Here is a 19,547-nt window from a genome sequence, read left to right as displayed (position 1 = left end):
AATCCTTAAATCCGTGGGATTAAACCTAGTTGTTCTTCTCTTAATGTATTGTTGGATTCAGCTTGATAGAATTTTGTTGAGAATTTTTGCGTCTATGTTTATCAGTGGTATTGGCCTATTATTTTATTTCGGTCTCATATTGGTAACAGGGTGATGGTGGGATGGCAGACATTTTTAAGAAGAAGAAAATGCTCTGGCATATTCAAAATAGTTGCTTATTCCCTGCTGGAAACAAAAGCATTTTGCCGTGATACTCACTTTGAGAACCCGGTCAAGCTCTTAGAGGTGAAGTACACAGAAGTGTGGGGATCTCGTGTAGTTCTGACCCCCATATTTGTCCACCTTGAACATCTGGAGATTCATCGATTATAGTTCAGGTTTTCCTACCCCAGTACTGATTTCCACAGAGGTTTCTGCTCTCGTTAAGTGTGATTTTCTCTATTTGCTTCTCTGTCTATCCAATTTGGAAGGCTGCATCCTACACTGTTACTTCATGTATCTTATGGATCTAGGAAGAGTTGCTGATTTTTCACTTTTTTCACATTTTTACCTGTTGTTAGGATGGAGTGAGTGGTGATTTCCAAGCTTCCTATGTGCAGGACTAGAAATCAGAAGTATAATGGAATAATGTATGAAACTTTGTGTTAATAAATTCAACACCTGAGATGAAGTAGACAAACTACTTGAAAGACACAAAATATGTTTGTTAGCCATCTGTATGTCTTCTTTGGAGAAATGTCTGTTTAGTTCTCTGGCCCATTTTTTGACTGGGTCATTTATTTTTCTGGAATTGAGCTGCAGGAGTTGCTTGTATATTTTTGAGATTAATCCTTTGTCTGTTTCTTCATTTGCTATTATTTTCTCCCAATCTGACGGCCATGGAATTTTACTCAGCCGTCAAAAAGAATTCATTTGAACCAGTCCTAATGAGATGGATGAAACTGGAGCCCCTTATACAGAGTGAAGTAAGCCAGAAAGATAAAGAACATTACAGCATACTAACACATATATATGGAATTTAGAAAGATGGTAACGATAACCCTATATGCAAAACAGAAAAAGAGACACAGAAATACAGAACAGACTTTTGAACTCTGTGGGAGAAGGTGAGGGTGGGATGTTTCAAAAGAACAGCATGTATACTATCTATGGTGAAACAGATCACCAGCCCAGGTGGGATGCATGAGACAAGTGCTCCGGCCTGGTGCACTGGGAAGACCCAGAGGAATCGGGTGGAGAGGGAGATGGGAGGGGGGATCGGGATGGGGAATAAGTGTAAATCTATGGCTGATTCATATCAATGTATGACAAAACCCACTGAAATGTTGTGAAGTAATTAGCCTCCAACTAATAAAAAAAAAAAAAAAAAAAGAAAGACACAAAATACCAAAACTGAAGAAGAAATACAAAGTATGGACTTCACTGATGAATTATATACATAATTTAAATAAGAAACGAATTCTAATCCTATAGAAACTCCTGCAGACACAGACAAATAGTTTTCAACCCACTTAAGCAAGCCAACATTCTCTTGATTACAAAATCCAAACAAAGATATTCTAACTACAGATCGACATACGTCACGGGCATAAATGTACCAATTTTTTATGAACAGTTAGCAAACTTAATCCAACAATATTAAAAAAATTACACATAATGAGAAAATGGGGTTTATTAAAAGAGTGTAAGGTGGACTTAACACTCAAAAGTCAGTATAGAGTTATATACCCTACATGGGAATAGGATGCAAATTATATCTCACTAAAGCTGTCATAACAAGTCAACATAATGCACCCAACTGAGCAAATGAAAGAGTGCATTTCAATAGATGTAGAAAAGGCATTTGAGAATATGATATATCCATATAAGAAAAAAACACTCAGGAAGTTAAGAATAGAATAAAGCTCCCTCCACCTGAGAAATGACATCTTCAGAAACTGTAAGGTATGGTGTTACAGCCAATATAACGTAATAGTGAAAAATTTACTGCTTTCTCCCTAAGATCAACACCAAAGCTTCTATTCCATATTTTGTAGAAGGTGCAAAACAGTGCAATAGACAATAGAAAAAACTAAACAGTATACTAAGTAGAAAAAAACAAATAAAACTGATTTTATTCTGATATGTTTATGTACATAAAGAAATCTTATAAATTTATTAAACTATTAGAGCTCATAAGTCTATGTGGAAAGGTCCCAATATCCAGTGAATATACAAAGAGTAATTCTGTCTATATGCTAACAACAAAAAATATTACAAATATAATTTTCAATAGCAACAAAAACTTAAAATATTAAAGATAAATTTAATAAAGTATTTATAAAGCATTTAAACTAAAAATTACAAAAAACTACTAGAGAAATTAAATAAGCTCTAAACAAATGCAGATACATATCTTATCATGAATCGGAAGATCCAAAATTATCAGGACATCCTTTCTTCCTAAGCTTATCTACAGATCAGTGCAATGCCAATCAAAATCCCAAGAGACTTTTTAATTTTAGATACTAAAAACTGATCTTAATATTTTTGTGAAAATGTAAGACATTGGAAAAACAAAACTTCAAAAAGAAAACAAAGTTAAAGACTTCTATTGCTTTACTTTAAGACCTACTACAAAGCTACTGTAATCAAGACAGTGTGAAAAGGAACAAAATAATGGAAGAGAACAGACCAGAAGTAGATTCAGACTTCATGGGCTGATTTATATTTTTTATTAGGTGTCAAAATAGAAAAACAGGGTAGACTAGGAGAATCCAGAAATAGACTCATGTAGGGGAGATTTTTTTTTAACCAAAGTATTAAAACATTATAATGGGAATGGAAATCTTTTCAGTGAATAGTGTTGGAACAACTGGCTGGCTATACAGAAAAATAAACTTGGACCTATTCTTCATATCATACCCACTAATTTGTTTGAGCTGGATCATAAATCTAAATACCAAAACTAAAATTACAAGGCTTCTAGAAAAAAAAAATATGAAGGTTTTTTAACCTTTCATCAGACAAAAACCTCTTAGAACCCAGAAAGCATAAGACCTAAAAAGAACATATTGATAAAACAGACATCATCACAATTAAAAATACTTTTGCTTATCAAGAGCTATTGTTAACAAAATGTATAGGCAAGATCCAGATTAAAAAAAAAATTCACATAACACATAACTGGCAAAGAAAATGTAGCTAGAATATATAAACAACTCAAAGATAAAATGACAAACAACTCAACTTTTAAAATGGGCAAACACCTTCAACAGACACGTCATAAGGGAAGACATGAATGGTGAAAAATCACACGGAAAGATACCCAATACATATTATTAATCACTAAGGAAGTGCAAATTAGAATTTGTACTTAGAACAGAGATACAACTATGCTCACACTGGAATTAAGGTTAAAATTTTAAAAATTAAAAATACCAAGTATTGACAAATGTTGAGCTACTGGGACTCCCCCAGGTTGCTGATGGAAGTGTAAAATAGTACCACCACTGTGAAAAAAGTGTGGAATTTCAGTCTTAAGTACTTATCCAAGAGAAATGAGAATGTAAACACACCTAAAGACTTGACAGAAGGTTAATTTACAAATGCCAAATAAGTGAAAATCCAAATGTCTATTAACAGATGAACAGACAAAAATTTATGGTATATGCACACAATGGTATGTTCAGCAATGAAAAAAAAAGCAAACTACACACACGTCACAACACAGATATATTGCAAAAATGGTATACAGTTGACCCTTGAACAACATGGCATCGAACTACATGGGTCTACTTGTACTTGGATTGCTTTCAATAGTAAATACCACAGTACTACACAATCCCCAGTTGGTTAAACCCGTGGAGGTGGAACCACAGAGGAACTGCAGATATGGAGCACCAACTGTAAGTCATGTGTGGATTTTCTGACTGAATGGAGAGTCAGTGCTCCTAACGCTCTTATTGTTCAAGGATCAACTGTACTTAGTAAGAGAAGTCAGCCACAAAGGCTTCATTTGTATGTATTTCTAGAACAGGAAAAACTAACCTATGATGATAGAAAGCGGGTCAGTGGTTACCAAGAGCCAAGGGTGGTGAAAGACTGACTGGAAAGAGACACAAAGACACTGTGAAACAATGCAAAGGCTCTTATGGATTATACATGAGTATGTAGGTTTGACAAAACTCAACAAATATATTAGAGATCTCTACATTCACTTATGTAAATCATACTGCAATGAAAAATGTCTATTGATATAGGTATGTAAGCATAAAAAGGATACACATATGCCAAAAAAATTAGCACCATCAGAATTATAGGATTTTTCCTGTAACTTAAAGATTTCCTTTAATAACCTAGCATTACTATATATATATCAGGGCCTGAAGGACAGCCTCACTGAAAAGGTTAACATTTGAGCAAAGACCTGAAGGAGGTAACAGTGCTAAGCTCTATGGATATATGTGGGAGAGCTGTCCAGAAAGAGGAAAACTGGAGTGTAAAAGCCCTGCGGCTTTGAGAAGAGAAGTGACATGATCTGATATGTTAACAGGTTTACTCTGGCCAGCACGTTTAGAATAGACTCTGAGAAGCCAAGGATAGGAACAAAGAGACTAGTCAGGGAAGTACTGAAATAATCCAGGTGAGATATGATGGAGGCTTGATTGAGGGGGGAGGTAGTGATGCTAGAGAAAGACAGTCTCTGAATGTACTTTACAGCAAAGCTAACATGATTTGCAGTTAGGTTGGATGAGACATGGGAGAAAGAAAAAGGTCAAGGACAATTTCAAGGGTTTTGGCATACACAACTAGAATAGAGTACCTGGTTATTAATATACAGAAAACTTGAAGGGAGAGGTTTTGAAGGGGCAGATGCAGAGAAGAAAGCAGGAACTTGTTTTGGACACAATAAATTTGAGTACAATTGAAGAGATATAAAACTAGTAGTCATCAACAGGTGGAGAATATTTAAAGACAAACACCTGGTGAACTAACCAAAGGAATGTGTACATAGAGAAAAAAAAAAGAAAGGTCCAGAGGATGGACTCAATACCATTTCTGGAGGTCAGCAAGTTCTCACCATAAACTAGAAATGAAGGTCAGTAATACCTTAAAGTATATACTGCAAAACTATTCTTAGAAACTTCAAGGAACTACAAAAAAAAAAAAATCAAAAAAGCCATTTCCATTCTTTGCTTGAATGAGTACTCTCAAGTTTTCACTGATTATGTAAGAAGAAATGGACATCTTCTTTAATTACAATCTGAAATTGCAAACTATAGAGAGGTAATACCTGTTCACCATTATTCTAGACCTGTATTGCTATAATTCCATAGATCAAGCTTCTCTTTTTCTAACCAGTTAGGAATAAAGGTGCAACAACATATTCAGACAACCTTTCTTCAAACAGCAAAGAATTATTTTCTAAGGAGGATCTACACTTGTGTTCTGCAACAAGACTCATCAGTCATCAGATGATGCTCAGATCTTGTGAGGTAATGATGTACTACACAGCTGTCTGATCCTCAGATGTCACTTTGGAGGTTGATGATAAACTACAGGTCTGACAACTCACTTTCCATTTCAAGATATTTCTTGAACTTTCTCTTGTTGTGACAGGCAACCAAATTGATTAAACCTAGTCATGGGATTTGACACTACAGCCAGCAGACTTCTATTTGTTGATTGCTATTGATTTTCTTTGATACTTCATTTAAAAATCAATAGTTGGAAAGAAAAATAGGCTTGGTTTACACATACTTAAACATACTATTGTATGCTGAAGGAGGCACAAGTTTGGCAGGGCTTTGGCATCCAATTATAAGAAGAGCTCTTAACAGGTGAAAGCAAGGGCTTTAGATCGATATTCAGTTTTCTTTCTCAATCAAAGAAAGTGGCTATAAATTAGGCTCATCAGTATTATTTTCAAGGCTTTCTTGAAGCAAACAAGTTTAAACTTTTGGGGAGGGGCAGAGAGTCTTCCTTGGATTTACATTAAAAATGATAAACCACTAAAACTTTTTCTTTGTTTTAAGCATATTTATAGTGCCTGAGGGTTTCCCTGGTGGCTTGGCCAGTAAAGAATCCACTTGCAATGCAGGACACCCGGGTTTGATCCCTAGATCAGGAAGATCCTCTAGAGAAGGAAATGGCTACCCACTCTAGTATTCTTGCCTGGAGAATTCCATGGACAGAGGAGTCTAGTGAGCTACAGTCCATGGGGTCACAAAGAGTCAGACATGACTGAGAGACTGACAATTTCACTTTTTTCTTTTCATGGTACCTGAAGTTCATCCGTGCTTTTATCTTTTTGGCTTTCTTCTTATTTTTCTGCCGCTCTTCTCCATCTTTCAAAGGCTCTGGTGGAGCTGTACTTTCAACCACAATGTCAATAACATATTTCTTTAAGGAAAGGTGTTCCTGTAAGATAAATAAATGAAATAATAATTAAAAACAACATAGCACTGCTATAGACTACAGTGAATATAAAAGAATACACAGATGAAAGTAAAAGTAATCTGTATGAAATACTGGCTTCAAAAATTGCTTTGGTAAACACTGAAGAAATCATTTTACTTGAGACTTTTATTGACCTGTCAAACTTTGCTGCACATCAACTGAGCTAAATGCTAGGGCTACAGGGACATAGTCAAATGCCCTGCAACTCCACACTACAGTAGGAGAGGCAAAATACCATATTCAAATCTGTAAAACCCAGCTTGGTACTACAGGAGCTCAAAAGGGGAAATAAGATCACTTGGGGTGATGAGGAAAGATTTTAAGAAGGAAGCACCATGTCTGCTATCCCTTGAAGAATGGATTGAATTTGAACATATGGATATTGGGTATGTCTGTGTTTGTTTGGGTGGTAGTTGCGAAAGGTGGCAGGAAGGAGAAAGGAGTAGGGTATCCCAGAAAACAGGCAGAGGTGAGAAAGCACAATGTGGCTAGTGGCAGCAGAAATCTGGTCTGGCTGAAGTACAAAGAGTTTGGCTCCACTTCCCTCCTTAGCCATCTTGGATTTTACGGCACCTCTTTATGATCACTCTCCTGCATGTACACAACTCCCTTGTCCCTCTATTCTTTCATACCTGCATGGAAATTCTCAACCCTAAATCTAACACTTTCTCTACTTTGTACTCATAATTGAGCAGATTAATATGGCTATAATTATAAACCATGGTGACAAGATCTCACTTTAAATTTATGACATTACACCTCAAATGGGCTCTAGAACTGCCAGGAAATCAGGCAACCTTAGTCTACTTTGTCTACATTCTCCTTCCCAGAAATTATTTTAGACCCTCTCCTTAAATTTCCAACATCATTAGAACTATAGATCACTTCTTCCTCCCTGACACACTTTCTTTACACGACACTTTCTAGATATCACACTCTCCTCCTAACTCCAGCTGTACCTTCTAAGTCTTCTTTGCTAGATCCTTTTCCTCTTCTTGACTGATAAATATTAAACATCTCAGACTTATAACTTCCTTCTTCTCTATTCAAACTTATTTATCAAGTGCAGGGACTTGAAATATCATTCACAGAGGCAATTCCCAAATTTTTACCTCAAATCCAGACTTCTCCCCTGAACTCGATTCCTATATCTATCTACTGAAAATCTCCACTTAAGTGGAGTATTTCCAACATAAGCATTTCCAAAATAATACTCTACAACATAGCTCTTATGCTCCTAATATACATTAAAAATTGACCTTAGAGTGTTCAGTAAGTGGTGCCACTATTTGCATAACTGCTCCCATCTAATACATCAGTAAATCCTATTAGCTCTACTTTCAAATATACCCATATTAATCTCAATCCAACCACTTCTCCCCACCACCATCACTTAATCTAAGGCCTCGCAGCTTTCATTTGCATTATGAAATAGCATCTTAAATATTCTTCCAGCTTCTATGGTCTCAAAATCTTTTCTTTACAAGATCAGCAATTTTTTAAAAATATAAATCACATATCATTCCTCTTATCAAAATCCTGCATTCTCATCACATTCAGGATAAAATCCAAAGTCCTTATCACAGTCTATTAAGCCCCACATCATCAACCTCTCTGACCTCATCTTACCTTACTCTCTCCTTTGTTCACTCCACTGTGGATGGAGTGGGTATATTAAAAAGTAGAACTGATAGGGTTTACTGATATATTAGATTGAGCAGTTGTGCAAAGTTACTGAACACTCTAACAGCAAATTTTATGTATACGAGGAGCATAAGAGTTTTGTTGTAGAATGTTATTTTGGAAATGCTTACGGTGGAAACACAAGTGGAGAGGTCCAGGAGCCAGTTTGATATAGGAGTGGAGTTCAGGATGTTGTTCTTCACAGTCCTCAGGAATGGTACTGCCTCAAGACTCTTGTTTCCATAGCCAAGAATATTCTTCTCCAGGTACTTGCATGGTCTCAGCTAAAATGAACATTCAACCTTACATAACACCTTCTATTATTTACCACCTTCTTATTTTATTTTTCTTCATAGGACTTGTCTATCATCAGTGCCTGATATCAATATTCATTTGTAATTTCCTGCACTAGAATATAAGTTTCATGAATGCACTGACTTTGTTTTGTTCGGTGACGGTTCAGTGTCTGGTACTATGCCTGGCATACAACAGACACTCAATAAGTATAGGTTAAATGAATGATGAAAAGAAGGTAACAAGATCTAATACAATATCTGTGGTCTAATGAATGAAGGTGGTCAAAACACACAAACTTTCAGTTATAAGATTAAGTAAGTCTTCAGATTGTAATGTACAACATAGTGACTATAGTTAACAATACTGTATTGTGTATTTGAAAGTTGCTAGGAGAGTAGATCTTAAAAGTTCTCATTACAAGAAAAAAATTGTAACTCTGAGTGGTTATAGACTGTAACTAAACTATGGTAATCATTTCACTATATACAGATATATATATATAATCAAACATTATGTTGCATACCTAAGACTAACACAAATGTTCTATGTCAATTATATCTTGATTAAAAAAAAAGGACAAAAGTAGTATTCTGAGGGCTTCTTATACAATGTACACTGAGGTAAGTCCTTTACATACGATCATCGATTTAGTCCTTTGAACTACACTAAAAGGTATATATTGTTATTACTCTCATTTTAACTATTAGGAAGCAGACTACAGAATCAAATAACTTTCCTGAAGTTAGAAAGTCAAAATCATGACGATTAGCAGTTTTGTAGATAGTAGTGATACAGCCTAATTTAAATCCATACAATATGATTATGGAGTCTATATTTTTGGCTAGTACTTTAGAGATATGGTTAGAAAATGAGTTGATCCATAGAGTTGTGCTTATTATGAAACTTCTATGCTTAGTGAGGCCAGAGAGAAAAAGTCAAATCCTGTATATTTTCTCTTATATATGGAATCCCCCAAATAAAGCAAACAAATGGATATAATAAAACAGAAACAGACTTATAGTCACAGAGAAAAAACTGGTGGTTATCACTGGGGAGAGGGGTAAGAGAGGAACAAGATAGTGGAAGAGTATTAACAGGTACAAACTACTAATTATTAAATAAATAAGATCAAGGATGCAATGTATAAGACAGGGTATATAATTTGTGTTTTACAATAACTTTAAATGAATATAATCTATAAAAATACTGAATCACGGTGTTGAACTGAAACTAATATAACACTGTAAATCAACCACACTTCAACAAAAAACAGAAACTTTTCAAATCATAAACTTACCAAAACAGTAAAACAAAATCACCCCAACCAAAGGCAGAAAATATTCTCAAAAGTGGAAGTGATTATTTTCATTGATAAATTAGGCCTGTTGTATACAACATCTTTATACTTTGGCACTAAACAAAGGCAATTACTTAAGTTATAAGTATATATAATATACATATACATGCAACTTGAAAAAATAACCTAGGTCTCAAGTCAAATTAAAGCAATCACATAAGTAAATAAAGAAAACTCCCTTAACATATATCCTAAGGATACATAACACAAAGCAAGTCATATAAAACCACCATCCAAGTTATCATTTATTAAATACTTGCTGTGATCAGCAAAGGGCTAAAGTCTTCACAACCCTATAGAAAGGTGGGAAAATGTTTATATTTTACAGATGTTCAACAAAGGCTCAAAAAGGTTCAATATTATGTTCATGATCATAAAACTCAAGTTCAAAAGGGCTTCCCAGGTGGCGCTGAGAACTCGCCTGCCAATACAGGCGACATAAGAGGCGTGGGTTTCATCCCTGGGTTGGGAGGATCCCTTGGAGGAAGGCATGGCAACACACTCCGGTATTCTTGCCTGAAGAATCCTATTGACAGGGGAGCCTGGCAGGTTACAGCTCATAGCGTCACAAAGAGTCAGACATGACTAAAGCAACTTAGCACGCACACACGCAAGACCGAGCTTTTTCCCTACTCCACATTCCCTCCCTCTAACACTGCTCAAGTGGGCTAAGTCTCTGACATCTAATTTTTATCACCGCACTAAGGAAAAGGAGTACTTTAAATGACACTTTTAATTTTGTGAAATGCTTAATTATACTATTTTCAGTTGTATACAAATGCTATTTACATATCTAATAGAATCCATTAACGGTCTAAAATGCAGATATTACATAGAAAAATTTGGATTCCATCCAGAACTAACAAAAACTGCCTCTTTTTAAAAGACATTACAATCACACACAAAGCATGCATCATGCACTCCCATTAACATTAACTTTTTAAAAAAAATCTCAAAACTTAAACCAAATGAGAATATATTTCTATTTCTGTTTGACTTAATTTTTTCTTAGTACAAATCAACACATGTTAATTATAAAAAATAAACAGAATGAAGTTAAGTCAGAAAGAGAAAAGGCAGTACAGTATATGAACGCATACATATGGAATTTAGAAAGACAGTAACGATGACCCTATGTGCAAGACAGCAAAAGAGACACAGATGTAAAGAACAGACTTTTGGACTATGTGGGAGAAGGCGAGGGTGGGATGATTTGAGAGAATAGCATTGAAACATGCATATTATCACATGTAAAACAGATGACTAGTGCAAGTTGGATGCATGAAGCAGGGCACTCAAAGCCAGTACTCAGGGACAACCCAGAGGGATGGGGTGAGGAGGGAGGTGGGAGGGGGGTTCAGGATGCGGGTACATATGTACACCCGTGGCTGATTCATAAGGATGTATGGCAAAAACCACCACAATACTGCAAAGTAATCAGCCTCCAATTATAATTAATTAATTAAAAAATACAAGTCAACACATGTTAATTACAAAATATATAAATAAAATTAAGAAATAAAAATCTCCTATAATTTTAACACCTTAAAATAATTGAGTATATCATTCAGACATTTTTCTTCACATACATTTTTATTAAAATGTATATATCTTTTATAATATTTTACAATGTTTTTTAAATTTAATACTGCAAATATATTCATTCCATGAAATAATGTTCTACAACTTAATCTACTGATTATTTACAGTATACCTAGTTTTACTAAATGCTTTTTTGTTAAACATTTGAATTTTTATTTTCAATATGATAAATACTAGGGAAACAAATATAGCTAAACTTTTAGGGACTTCCTTGGTGGTCCAGTGCTTAAGAACCCACCTTGCAATGGAGCGGACATGGGTGGGGTGTGATCCCTGGCTGGGAAAAGACCCCACGTGCCGCGGGGCAGCTAAGCCCGCACACAGCAGCTGGAGAGCCCATGTGCCACAACTACTGAGCACCCATAGGCTGCAACTAAGATCTGATGTGGCCAAATAAATAAGCATTAAAAAAGTTTAAATTATTCTTTTATGATCAAAGCATAGGACTGAAATTTCTGGGCTACAGATTACACACATTTTTAAGGCTTTTCATTTGTATTCCAAGGCAACAAAAATGAAAATAAGTCCCCATAAGTGGTTTGCCAGTACCTAGTAATTCTGTTTGGTTTTGTTTTGTTTTGTAAATCAATTTGTTAGCTGAAAAACTTATATTAATATGCTTAACCATTTGTTTGTATTTTGTCTTCTGTGACTTAAAATATGTCTCTTTTCTAATTTTCTACAGATGCATTTCAAGGTTTCATAGATTTGCTTCTAGTGGGTTGCATTATGTTTTCACTTTCTGTAAGAAAGAGACTGCCTTTTGATGATGCACTGTTGGATGTGACACAGGATAATTAATTGTTATTTTTCCATTAAAACCATGAAGACTATATAGGAAGGTTTTGAGATGGTTTCTGAAGAGGAAGAACATGCACAAAGGAGGTTTTCAACACTGAGAAGTGATTTAGAAAATTATAATACATTTCTACTTGTGAAGTATTAGCCATTAAAACACTTATAATGAGGATTCTGAGAAGATGAAGGCAGTGATAATAAAGTTATGGATTCTCTTTGAATCACCATATAAAACAGAAAGAGCAACTGGACAGCAAAATCAAAACCCATAGAAAATATTTACAACAAGTAAGTGACAAGGTATCCCCATAGCCTCCAAGAAGGAGTGGGTGAGGACAAACTACCAACAGATCAGCAGGGTTTCAGTGTCTCTGAAGGAGAAATCAGAGGAAAACAGTCAGAGTGAATAATGAATCTGAGAAAAGAACTCTAAAAAGGAAATCATTTTTCACTGCAGAGTTCAACAGGCCAATCTGAGAACAGCATCTAAAACTGAGAGAGGTTTGACCACTGAAATGGCAGGTGAGTAAAAGGTGTAAGAAGGTCAGAACAGTCTGTGAAGGCTAAGCCCAGCTCAGTCGCTCAGTCATGTCCAACTCTTTGTGACCCCACGGACTGTAGGCCGGCAGGCTCCTTGGTCCATGGGGATTCTCCAGGCAAGAACATTGGAGTGGGTTGCCATGCCCTCCTCCTGGGGATCTTCCCGAGCCAGGGATAGAACCAGCATCTCCTGTGTCTCCTGCATTGGCAGGTGGGTTCTTTACCACTAGCGCCTCCTGGGAAGCCCAGGTTAAGCCCTAGGACCTCTCAAAACTGAGCCACAAAGAAAACTGCTAAAGAAGGAATTTAGTTAAGCAAACTAGGAATAACAGAAACAAAGGGAGGAAATGCCTGGATACAAACAGAACAGGTAAACAGAACTAGGAAATTTTAGAAAGCAGGTCACTATATTTTTTACAAAAACAATACAAGGAGCTCTAAGAAGTTAAAATAGCTACCTTGAATCACAACCCATTCAGCTCAGTTCAGTTCAGTCACTCAGTCGTGTCTGACTCTTTGCGACCCCATGAACCACAGCACACCAGGCCTTCCTGTCCATCACCAACTCCCGGAGTTCACCCAAACCCATGTCCATCGAGTTGGTGATGCCATCCAACCATCTCATCCTCTGTCATCCCCTTCTCCTCCTGCCCTCAATCTTTCCCAGCATCAGGGTTTTTTCCAATGAGTCAGCTCTTCGCATCAGGTGGCCAAAGTACTGGAGTTTCAGCTTCAGCATCAGTCCTTCCAATGAACACCCAGGACTGATCTCCTTCAGGATGGACTGGTTATAAAGGTCTTATAAAACAAATTCCACATAAAAGTAAGCAATACAAAGGTATCAAGATCAAATGACGAAATCATTAAAAGAAAAACAAATAAGTAGAATAGCAACACTACAAACAATGAAAACACCCCCCCAAAAAAACATACACAGAAAAGATGAATATGTAATCTTCTATTTCAAAATAAGCTAAAACAAATATAGAAAATGTTCTAACACAGACCACCATCTCAAAGACTCAGAATTTAGGTTACAAAACTCAATGAAGATGGCAAAAGAAAATAAATCATTTAAGAAATGAAGATAAAATAGAAGACATGAGTGAATAAACACAACAACTAATTCCTCAGACAACTAAAAACACAAAAGGGAGAAAAATACTTAAAAGAAATAAAAAATGATTTGAGAGTAAGTGGAAATACAAAAGATAGGCAAAGATACACCAAACAGGAGCACTTGAAAAAGAAAACCAAAACAAGGAAACAAATCAAATGTTAAAAACTATAATATAATTCAAGAAAACTTTCCTAAAAAAGAATATAACTGAATGTTGAAAGTGTACACCACATATCTGAAAATACTGATCCAGAGTGGCTAATATCAAAACATATAGTATTATAATTTCTAAAAATAAAATCTATAAAAAAAAATTAGATAATCAGGCCTTTTGACAGCAATATTTCATGCCAGAACAAAATGAAGTATAGTTGTCTCCTCTTATCCTTGGTTTCAGTTTCTGTGGTTTTAATTACCTGTGGTCAACCATGGTCTAAAAATAGTAAATGGAAAATTCCAGAAATAAACTCATAAGTTTTAAATTGGGTACTGTTCTGGGAAGTGTGATGAAAACGTACACTACCCCACTACATGGCCTGGATGTAAATCTTCCCCTTCCAGTGTTTCCACACTGTATATGCTATTCACCCATTAGTAACATAGAACCCATCCAGGTTATCCCATGGATTGTGGTATGGCAGTGTTTGTGTTCAAGTAATCCTATTTTATTTAAAAATGATTTCTAAGCATAAGAATAGTGATGCTGGAAATTTCAATATTCTCTAACTTGCCTTATTTATGAATTAAACTTTATCATGGGTATTTCTGCATAGGAAAAAAGACAATACAGCTGACCTTTGAAAAATATGAGAGTTAGGGATGCTGATCCCACACAGTCAAAAATCAACACATAATCTTACAGTGGCCTTTCATGTTCACAGATGCTACCAGCCACAATCATGTAGTACTGCATCTATTGAAAATAAGCCATGTATAAATGGACTCACATAATTAAAATCTGTGTTGTTCAAGGATTAACTGTATATATAGTATTCAGTACTATCCATGGTTTCAGACATCCACTGGGACTAGGGTCCCAGTGGAATATATCCTCCAAGGTTGGGAGGGGACTACTATAAATTTATTTAGAATTGTCAAAGGAAGAAATGTGAACTAAGGATCTTATACCCAGTAAAACCAGCTTTCAAGTATAGAAAGCACAGATAAATTGTTATTAACATTAAAAAATTCTAAACAGAATATTATTTTCATAAGACCTTCCTGAAGAATCTACTATAGAACAAGCCTCAGAAAACCAACATGACTATAGAGACAGAGACATGAGGACCAGTGGTAAATATTTCTTATATACGTACAGAACTAAGACGAAACTAGTGACTAAAAGCTAAGGAGATATAGTTGTAAAACGGTTGTATGTCAGACTTTTCACAGAATTACTAATAAAAAAATGAGAATGGGGAAAAACATGAAAAGAATTTTAACCTGTTCTCAGTAATTAACATTGGCAGTAGGATTATTAGTAATGTTAGTCTAAGATTGCTGTGTACATAATGTCGGATGAAGTAAAGGAGATTATGAGCATTTCTCCTGAGAAACCTGTGTGCAGGTCAAGAAGCAACAGTTAGAACCGGACATGGAACAATGGACTGGTTCAAAATTGGGATGGGAGTATGTTAAGGCTGTATATTGTCACCCTGTTTATTTAACTTATATGCAGAGTACATCATGCGAAATGTCGGACTGGATGAAGCACAAGCTGGAATTAAGATTGCCAGGAGAAATATCAACAACCTCAGATATACAAATGATACCACTCTCATAGCAGAAAGTGAAGAAGAACTAAAGAGCCTCTTGATAAAGGTGAAAGAGGAGAGTGAAAGGGCCGGCTTAAAACTCAACATTCAAAAAACTATGATCATGGCATCCAGTCCCATCACTTCATGGCAAACAAAAAGGGGCAAAGTGGAAAACAGTGACACATTTTCTCTTCTTGGGATCCAAAATATATGTTCCAAAACGTATGTATGTATGTATATCTGGAGGAGGGCATGGCAACCCACTCCAGTATTCCTGCCTGGAGAATCTCATAGACAGAGGAGCCTCACAGGCTACAGTCCATGGGGTTTCAAAAAGTCAGACATGACTGAAGTGACTTAGTATACATTCACGCATGCATGCGTGTGTGTGTCTGTTTGTGTATAACATACAGACACACATATCACATATATTTTATGCTCTTGAAATATCATTTCACAGTAAAAGTAATCAAGACATCTGAATGAAACAGCTAACTGTAAACTAAACATCTTGCCATATCAAGTACCAAGGTAACTAACAAATTCTATCAGGCTTATGTCAAAAGAACTTGAGAGCAAACTCTAAGAGGCTCCCACTGACCAACAGATAGCATAATTTGAGCTTTAAAAAAAAGAAAAATTTTCAATGAAGGAAAGCCATCAATAATTCCAGAGTTTATAATGATATATATTTTAAGATAACTAATTGTGGACACATTTGGAGGATAATAGGAAACTCACCATACTGGAAACAGGTAAAAATAAAAAAAATTAACCTACTAATCAGTAACCAAATATAAGATGAGGGAAAGAATATCTTTATAAATGTATTCCAAATAATAAGTGAAAGTGAAATGTAGAATTTGAATAGCCCCATATTTATGAATTAACGGATTTAAGTATCCATTAAAATCAAAAGCTAAAAGCATCAAAAGCTAATACGTCAGTACCACAAAAAGAAAGTCTATGAGACATTATGCATACATTTTGATGAAAGAACTCACACCAAATACAGTTTTTCCAAATGGGCTAAATGCCTAGTTTGATCAAGTCTCTAGATTTGCCTGCCCGTGAGCAGGCAATAGACAGTATAGAGAACTACTGCACACTGCACAGTAACAAAGCTTTAGCAAGTCACATAGTTCTTCTGCTAGGGACGAGATTTCCCAATTCTTCTTTGCTTTTAGGATTTTTTTTTTTAATATGGACCATTTTTAAAGTCTTTTATTGAATTTGTCTCAACACTGTTTCTATGTTGTGGCTTTTTAGCCGTGAGGCATGTGGGATCTTAGCTCCCTGCCCAGCGATCAAACCTGCACCCCCTGCATTGGAAGGTGAAGTCTTAACCGCTGACCACCAGGGAAGTCCCGCCATTCTTGTAGCGAGTGGTAACCATGTGACTGAATTCTCACCAATGGACTATGAATACATGTTTAACGTTTGAAGATCCATTCATTTTCTTCCCCTTCTGCAAACTGGAACACAAAAGGGCCTGTAACATAGCTCTGAATATTAGAACTATATTAGGGGATGATAGCAACGGAAGATAACTCTGATAAAACCACATGGCATAATGCTACCCTGACCACTTATAACTGCTTACCTCAGGACTCTATTGTGAGGAATAAAGATCTATGTTTTTAAAAAAAAATCATTGTATTTTAGTCACTATTAGAGCAGGTTAGTCTTTTGTCTTTTCCAATTAATGCAATTATGTACAAAATCTATATTAATTATATGTTTATATCTTTGCATTTTTATATGTGTATGCACATGTACATAAAATGACTAAGAAAATAAGGCAAAACACTAAAACTTGTCACTAGATGATTGATGCATTTTTAATTTTCTCATTTATAGTAAACGTGTAAGTAGAAAGTAAATCATTTTAAAATAGCTCTTATGAGATGATATTTAGAGCTGATGTCAAAATAGTATTTGGGCAAGGTGATTGGAAAAGTTCAATAAGGCAGGATGCATCATGAGTTTTTCAGTATTAGGACTGAGTGATGAGTACATGGAGGTTTGTCATCTTATTCTGTCTATAATTATAAGTGTTTTAAATTCTTCACCAGTTTAGAAAATTCTCCATCAGTTTAGAAAATCTTATAAGGAAAAATAATTTACATACATGAATTTTAAAATTATATGTTTGGCTTGCCAAAAGTAGTAAATGAAATCACAATATTCTTATCTCTCAAGCATCCAAGAACTAGTCTCGTAATGAAATTTACATGTTTGTGCACTACTCAATTGCTGAGAGAGTGGACTCCCAGTTTGACATCTATTTTAATGACAGAAGGAGACAATATCCTGCAAAACAATAATCCTTGATGACATCCTTTCTTAAAATCCCAAGGAACTGGCTAAGATAAGACAAATACAGCAATTTCATCTCCTTTTACCTGAAATATTGCTTGCTTAAAGTTATCTATAGTTCTGGTCATCTGAAAATTGAGCTTTTAAGAGACTGATATTCCTGCCTCCATTCTAATATGAACAACCAAACAGTTTCACAGTCCAGTCTACTGAATATTTAATAAAATTCTCAGTAAAAAATAAACTTCAAATAACTTACTTCTACAAAATTACCATAAGGAAATATAAGGGTACAACAATATTTCTCTACAAATATATTCATTGCAGTGAGATTTACAACAAAATATCAGCAGTAGGAAACTGATTACCTAAATTATGGCACATGCATTAATATGGTACCAGAAAGGCTAGATTCGTGTTAAGCACTAGTAATGGTAAATAAAAATTCAAATTTGTAATGCAGTCTATATATAAGCAAGTGTTTAAGATATTCACAGGTAAAGAGCAGAAAATTAGATCAACTATTAACAGTGGGCAAACCTCAGTTTTTCTTAAATTTTCCACAATTGATGTATATTAATATTTTATCACTGCAAAATTAATGTTAATAAGGAAATGAAAGGAAAAAGCAAGTTATTTAAAGAGGATTGATTTGTATAATGTTACAGTTTCTACAGGCTCATTTGTACTACAGAAAGAATAGATATAACTATGTAAAAATACACTCATCTTTTGGTATCTACTCACAATCCTAATTATTACGCCACAGGCACAAGGAAAAGCAAAGCATACACTTTGGGATGCAGTGTGTCTCAAATGTGTCTATGACTCATTTCCAAAATATGAATTATCAGGACCAAAAATCATCTTAAGGCCTCTGCATAGCCTTCTTTCTTATAAGAATTCAAAAAAAACACAACTTCTACCCTCATGGAATCCTGCTTAGCGCAAGTACTACTCTACTACTAACAAGTCAGAAATGAGTCTTCATCGGCCATTCTATTTGACACTGCTAATTCTACATAAGCATTAGTAAGAGACACTGTTTTTCCTTAGAAATAGAAAAGCAAATTGGTGCAGTGGAAACAGCACTAAACTGTGTGTCAAGAGAACTATAGCAGGATAAATTCTACAACTCATGGCTAAGTCACTTCTCTGAGCCTCAGTTTCCTCACTAGTAAAAGCATTAGACAAAAATTCTAAAGACCCCCATTTTCTAACATTCTAAAAATCAATATATATGTATAGTTGATTCAGTTTGTTGTACAGCAGAAACACAACACTGTAAAGCAATTACACTCCAATTAAAAAATAATAAAATAAAATAAATCAATGTCTCAAGTCCAAAATCTATTTAAGTATGGCTAACTCCACACACACACACACACACATTTAAATCTAGTTTTAAAGTCATAATTGTGACTTCTTATTTAAACATTACTGTAATATGAAATATTAGTAATGCATATAAGGAAACTAATACCTATACAGATGATCTCATCGAAGTTTATACCCTTCTTATTCTTTTAATTACCTTTTATGGCATACTAGACCAAAGCACTGGCCTTTCTAACATAATTTACTATATTCAACGAAATAATTCATAATGAAGTTTATGACCTTGATATTCTAT

The 19,547-nt window shown here is 35.1% G+C and overlaps 1 protein-coding gene across 2 annotated transcripts in view; it reads right to left on the bottom strand.

Moving 5' to 3' along the window:
- Positions 1 to 19,547, bottom strand: part of SCAPER (S-phase cyclin A associated protein in the ER) — a 410,821-nt gene that overhangs the window by 230,244 nt on the left and 161,030 nt on the right. For both annotated transcript variants that reach the window (XM_043489284.1, XM_043489285.1), the window contains exon 21: positions 6,266 to 6,402. In XM_043489284.1, the coding sequence (XP_043345219.1) occupies positions 6,266 to 6,402 (137 nt within the window). The remainder of the gene's footprint in view (positions 1 to 6,265; positions 6,403 to 19,547) is intronic.

The sequence above is a fragment of the Cervus canadensis genome, chromosome 17 (assembly GCF_019320065.1).
Source record: "Cervus canadensis isolate Bull #8, Minnesota chromosome 17, ASM1932006v1, whole genome shotgun sequence".
Lineage (NCBI taxonomy): Eukaryota > Metazoa > Chordata > Mammalia > Artiodactyla > Cervidae > Cervus > Cervus canadensis.
The sequence above is the reverse complement of the archived record's forward strand: the minus strand, read 5'-3'. Positions and strand labels throughout refer to the sequence as shown.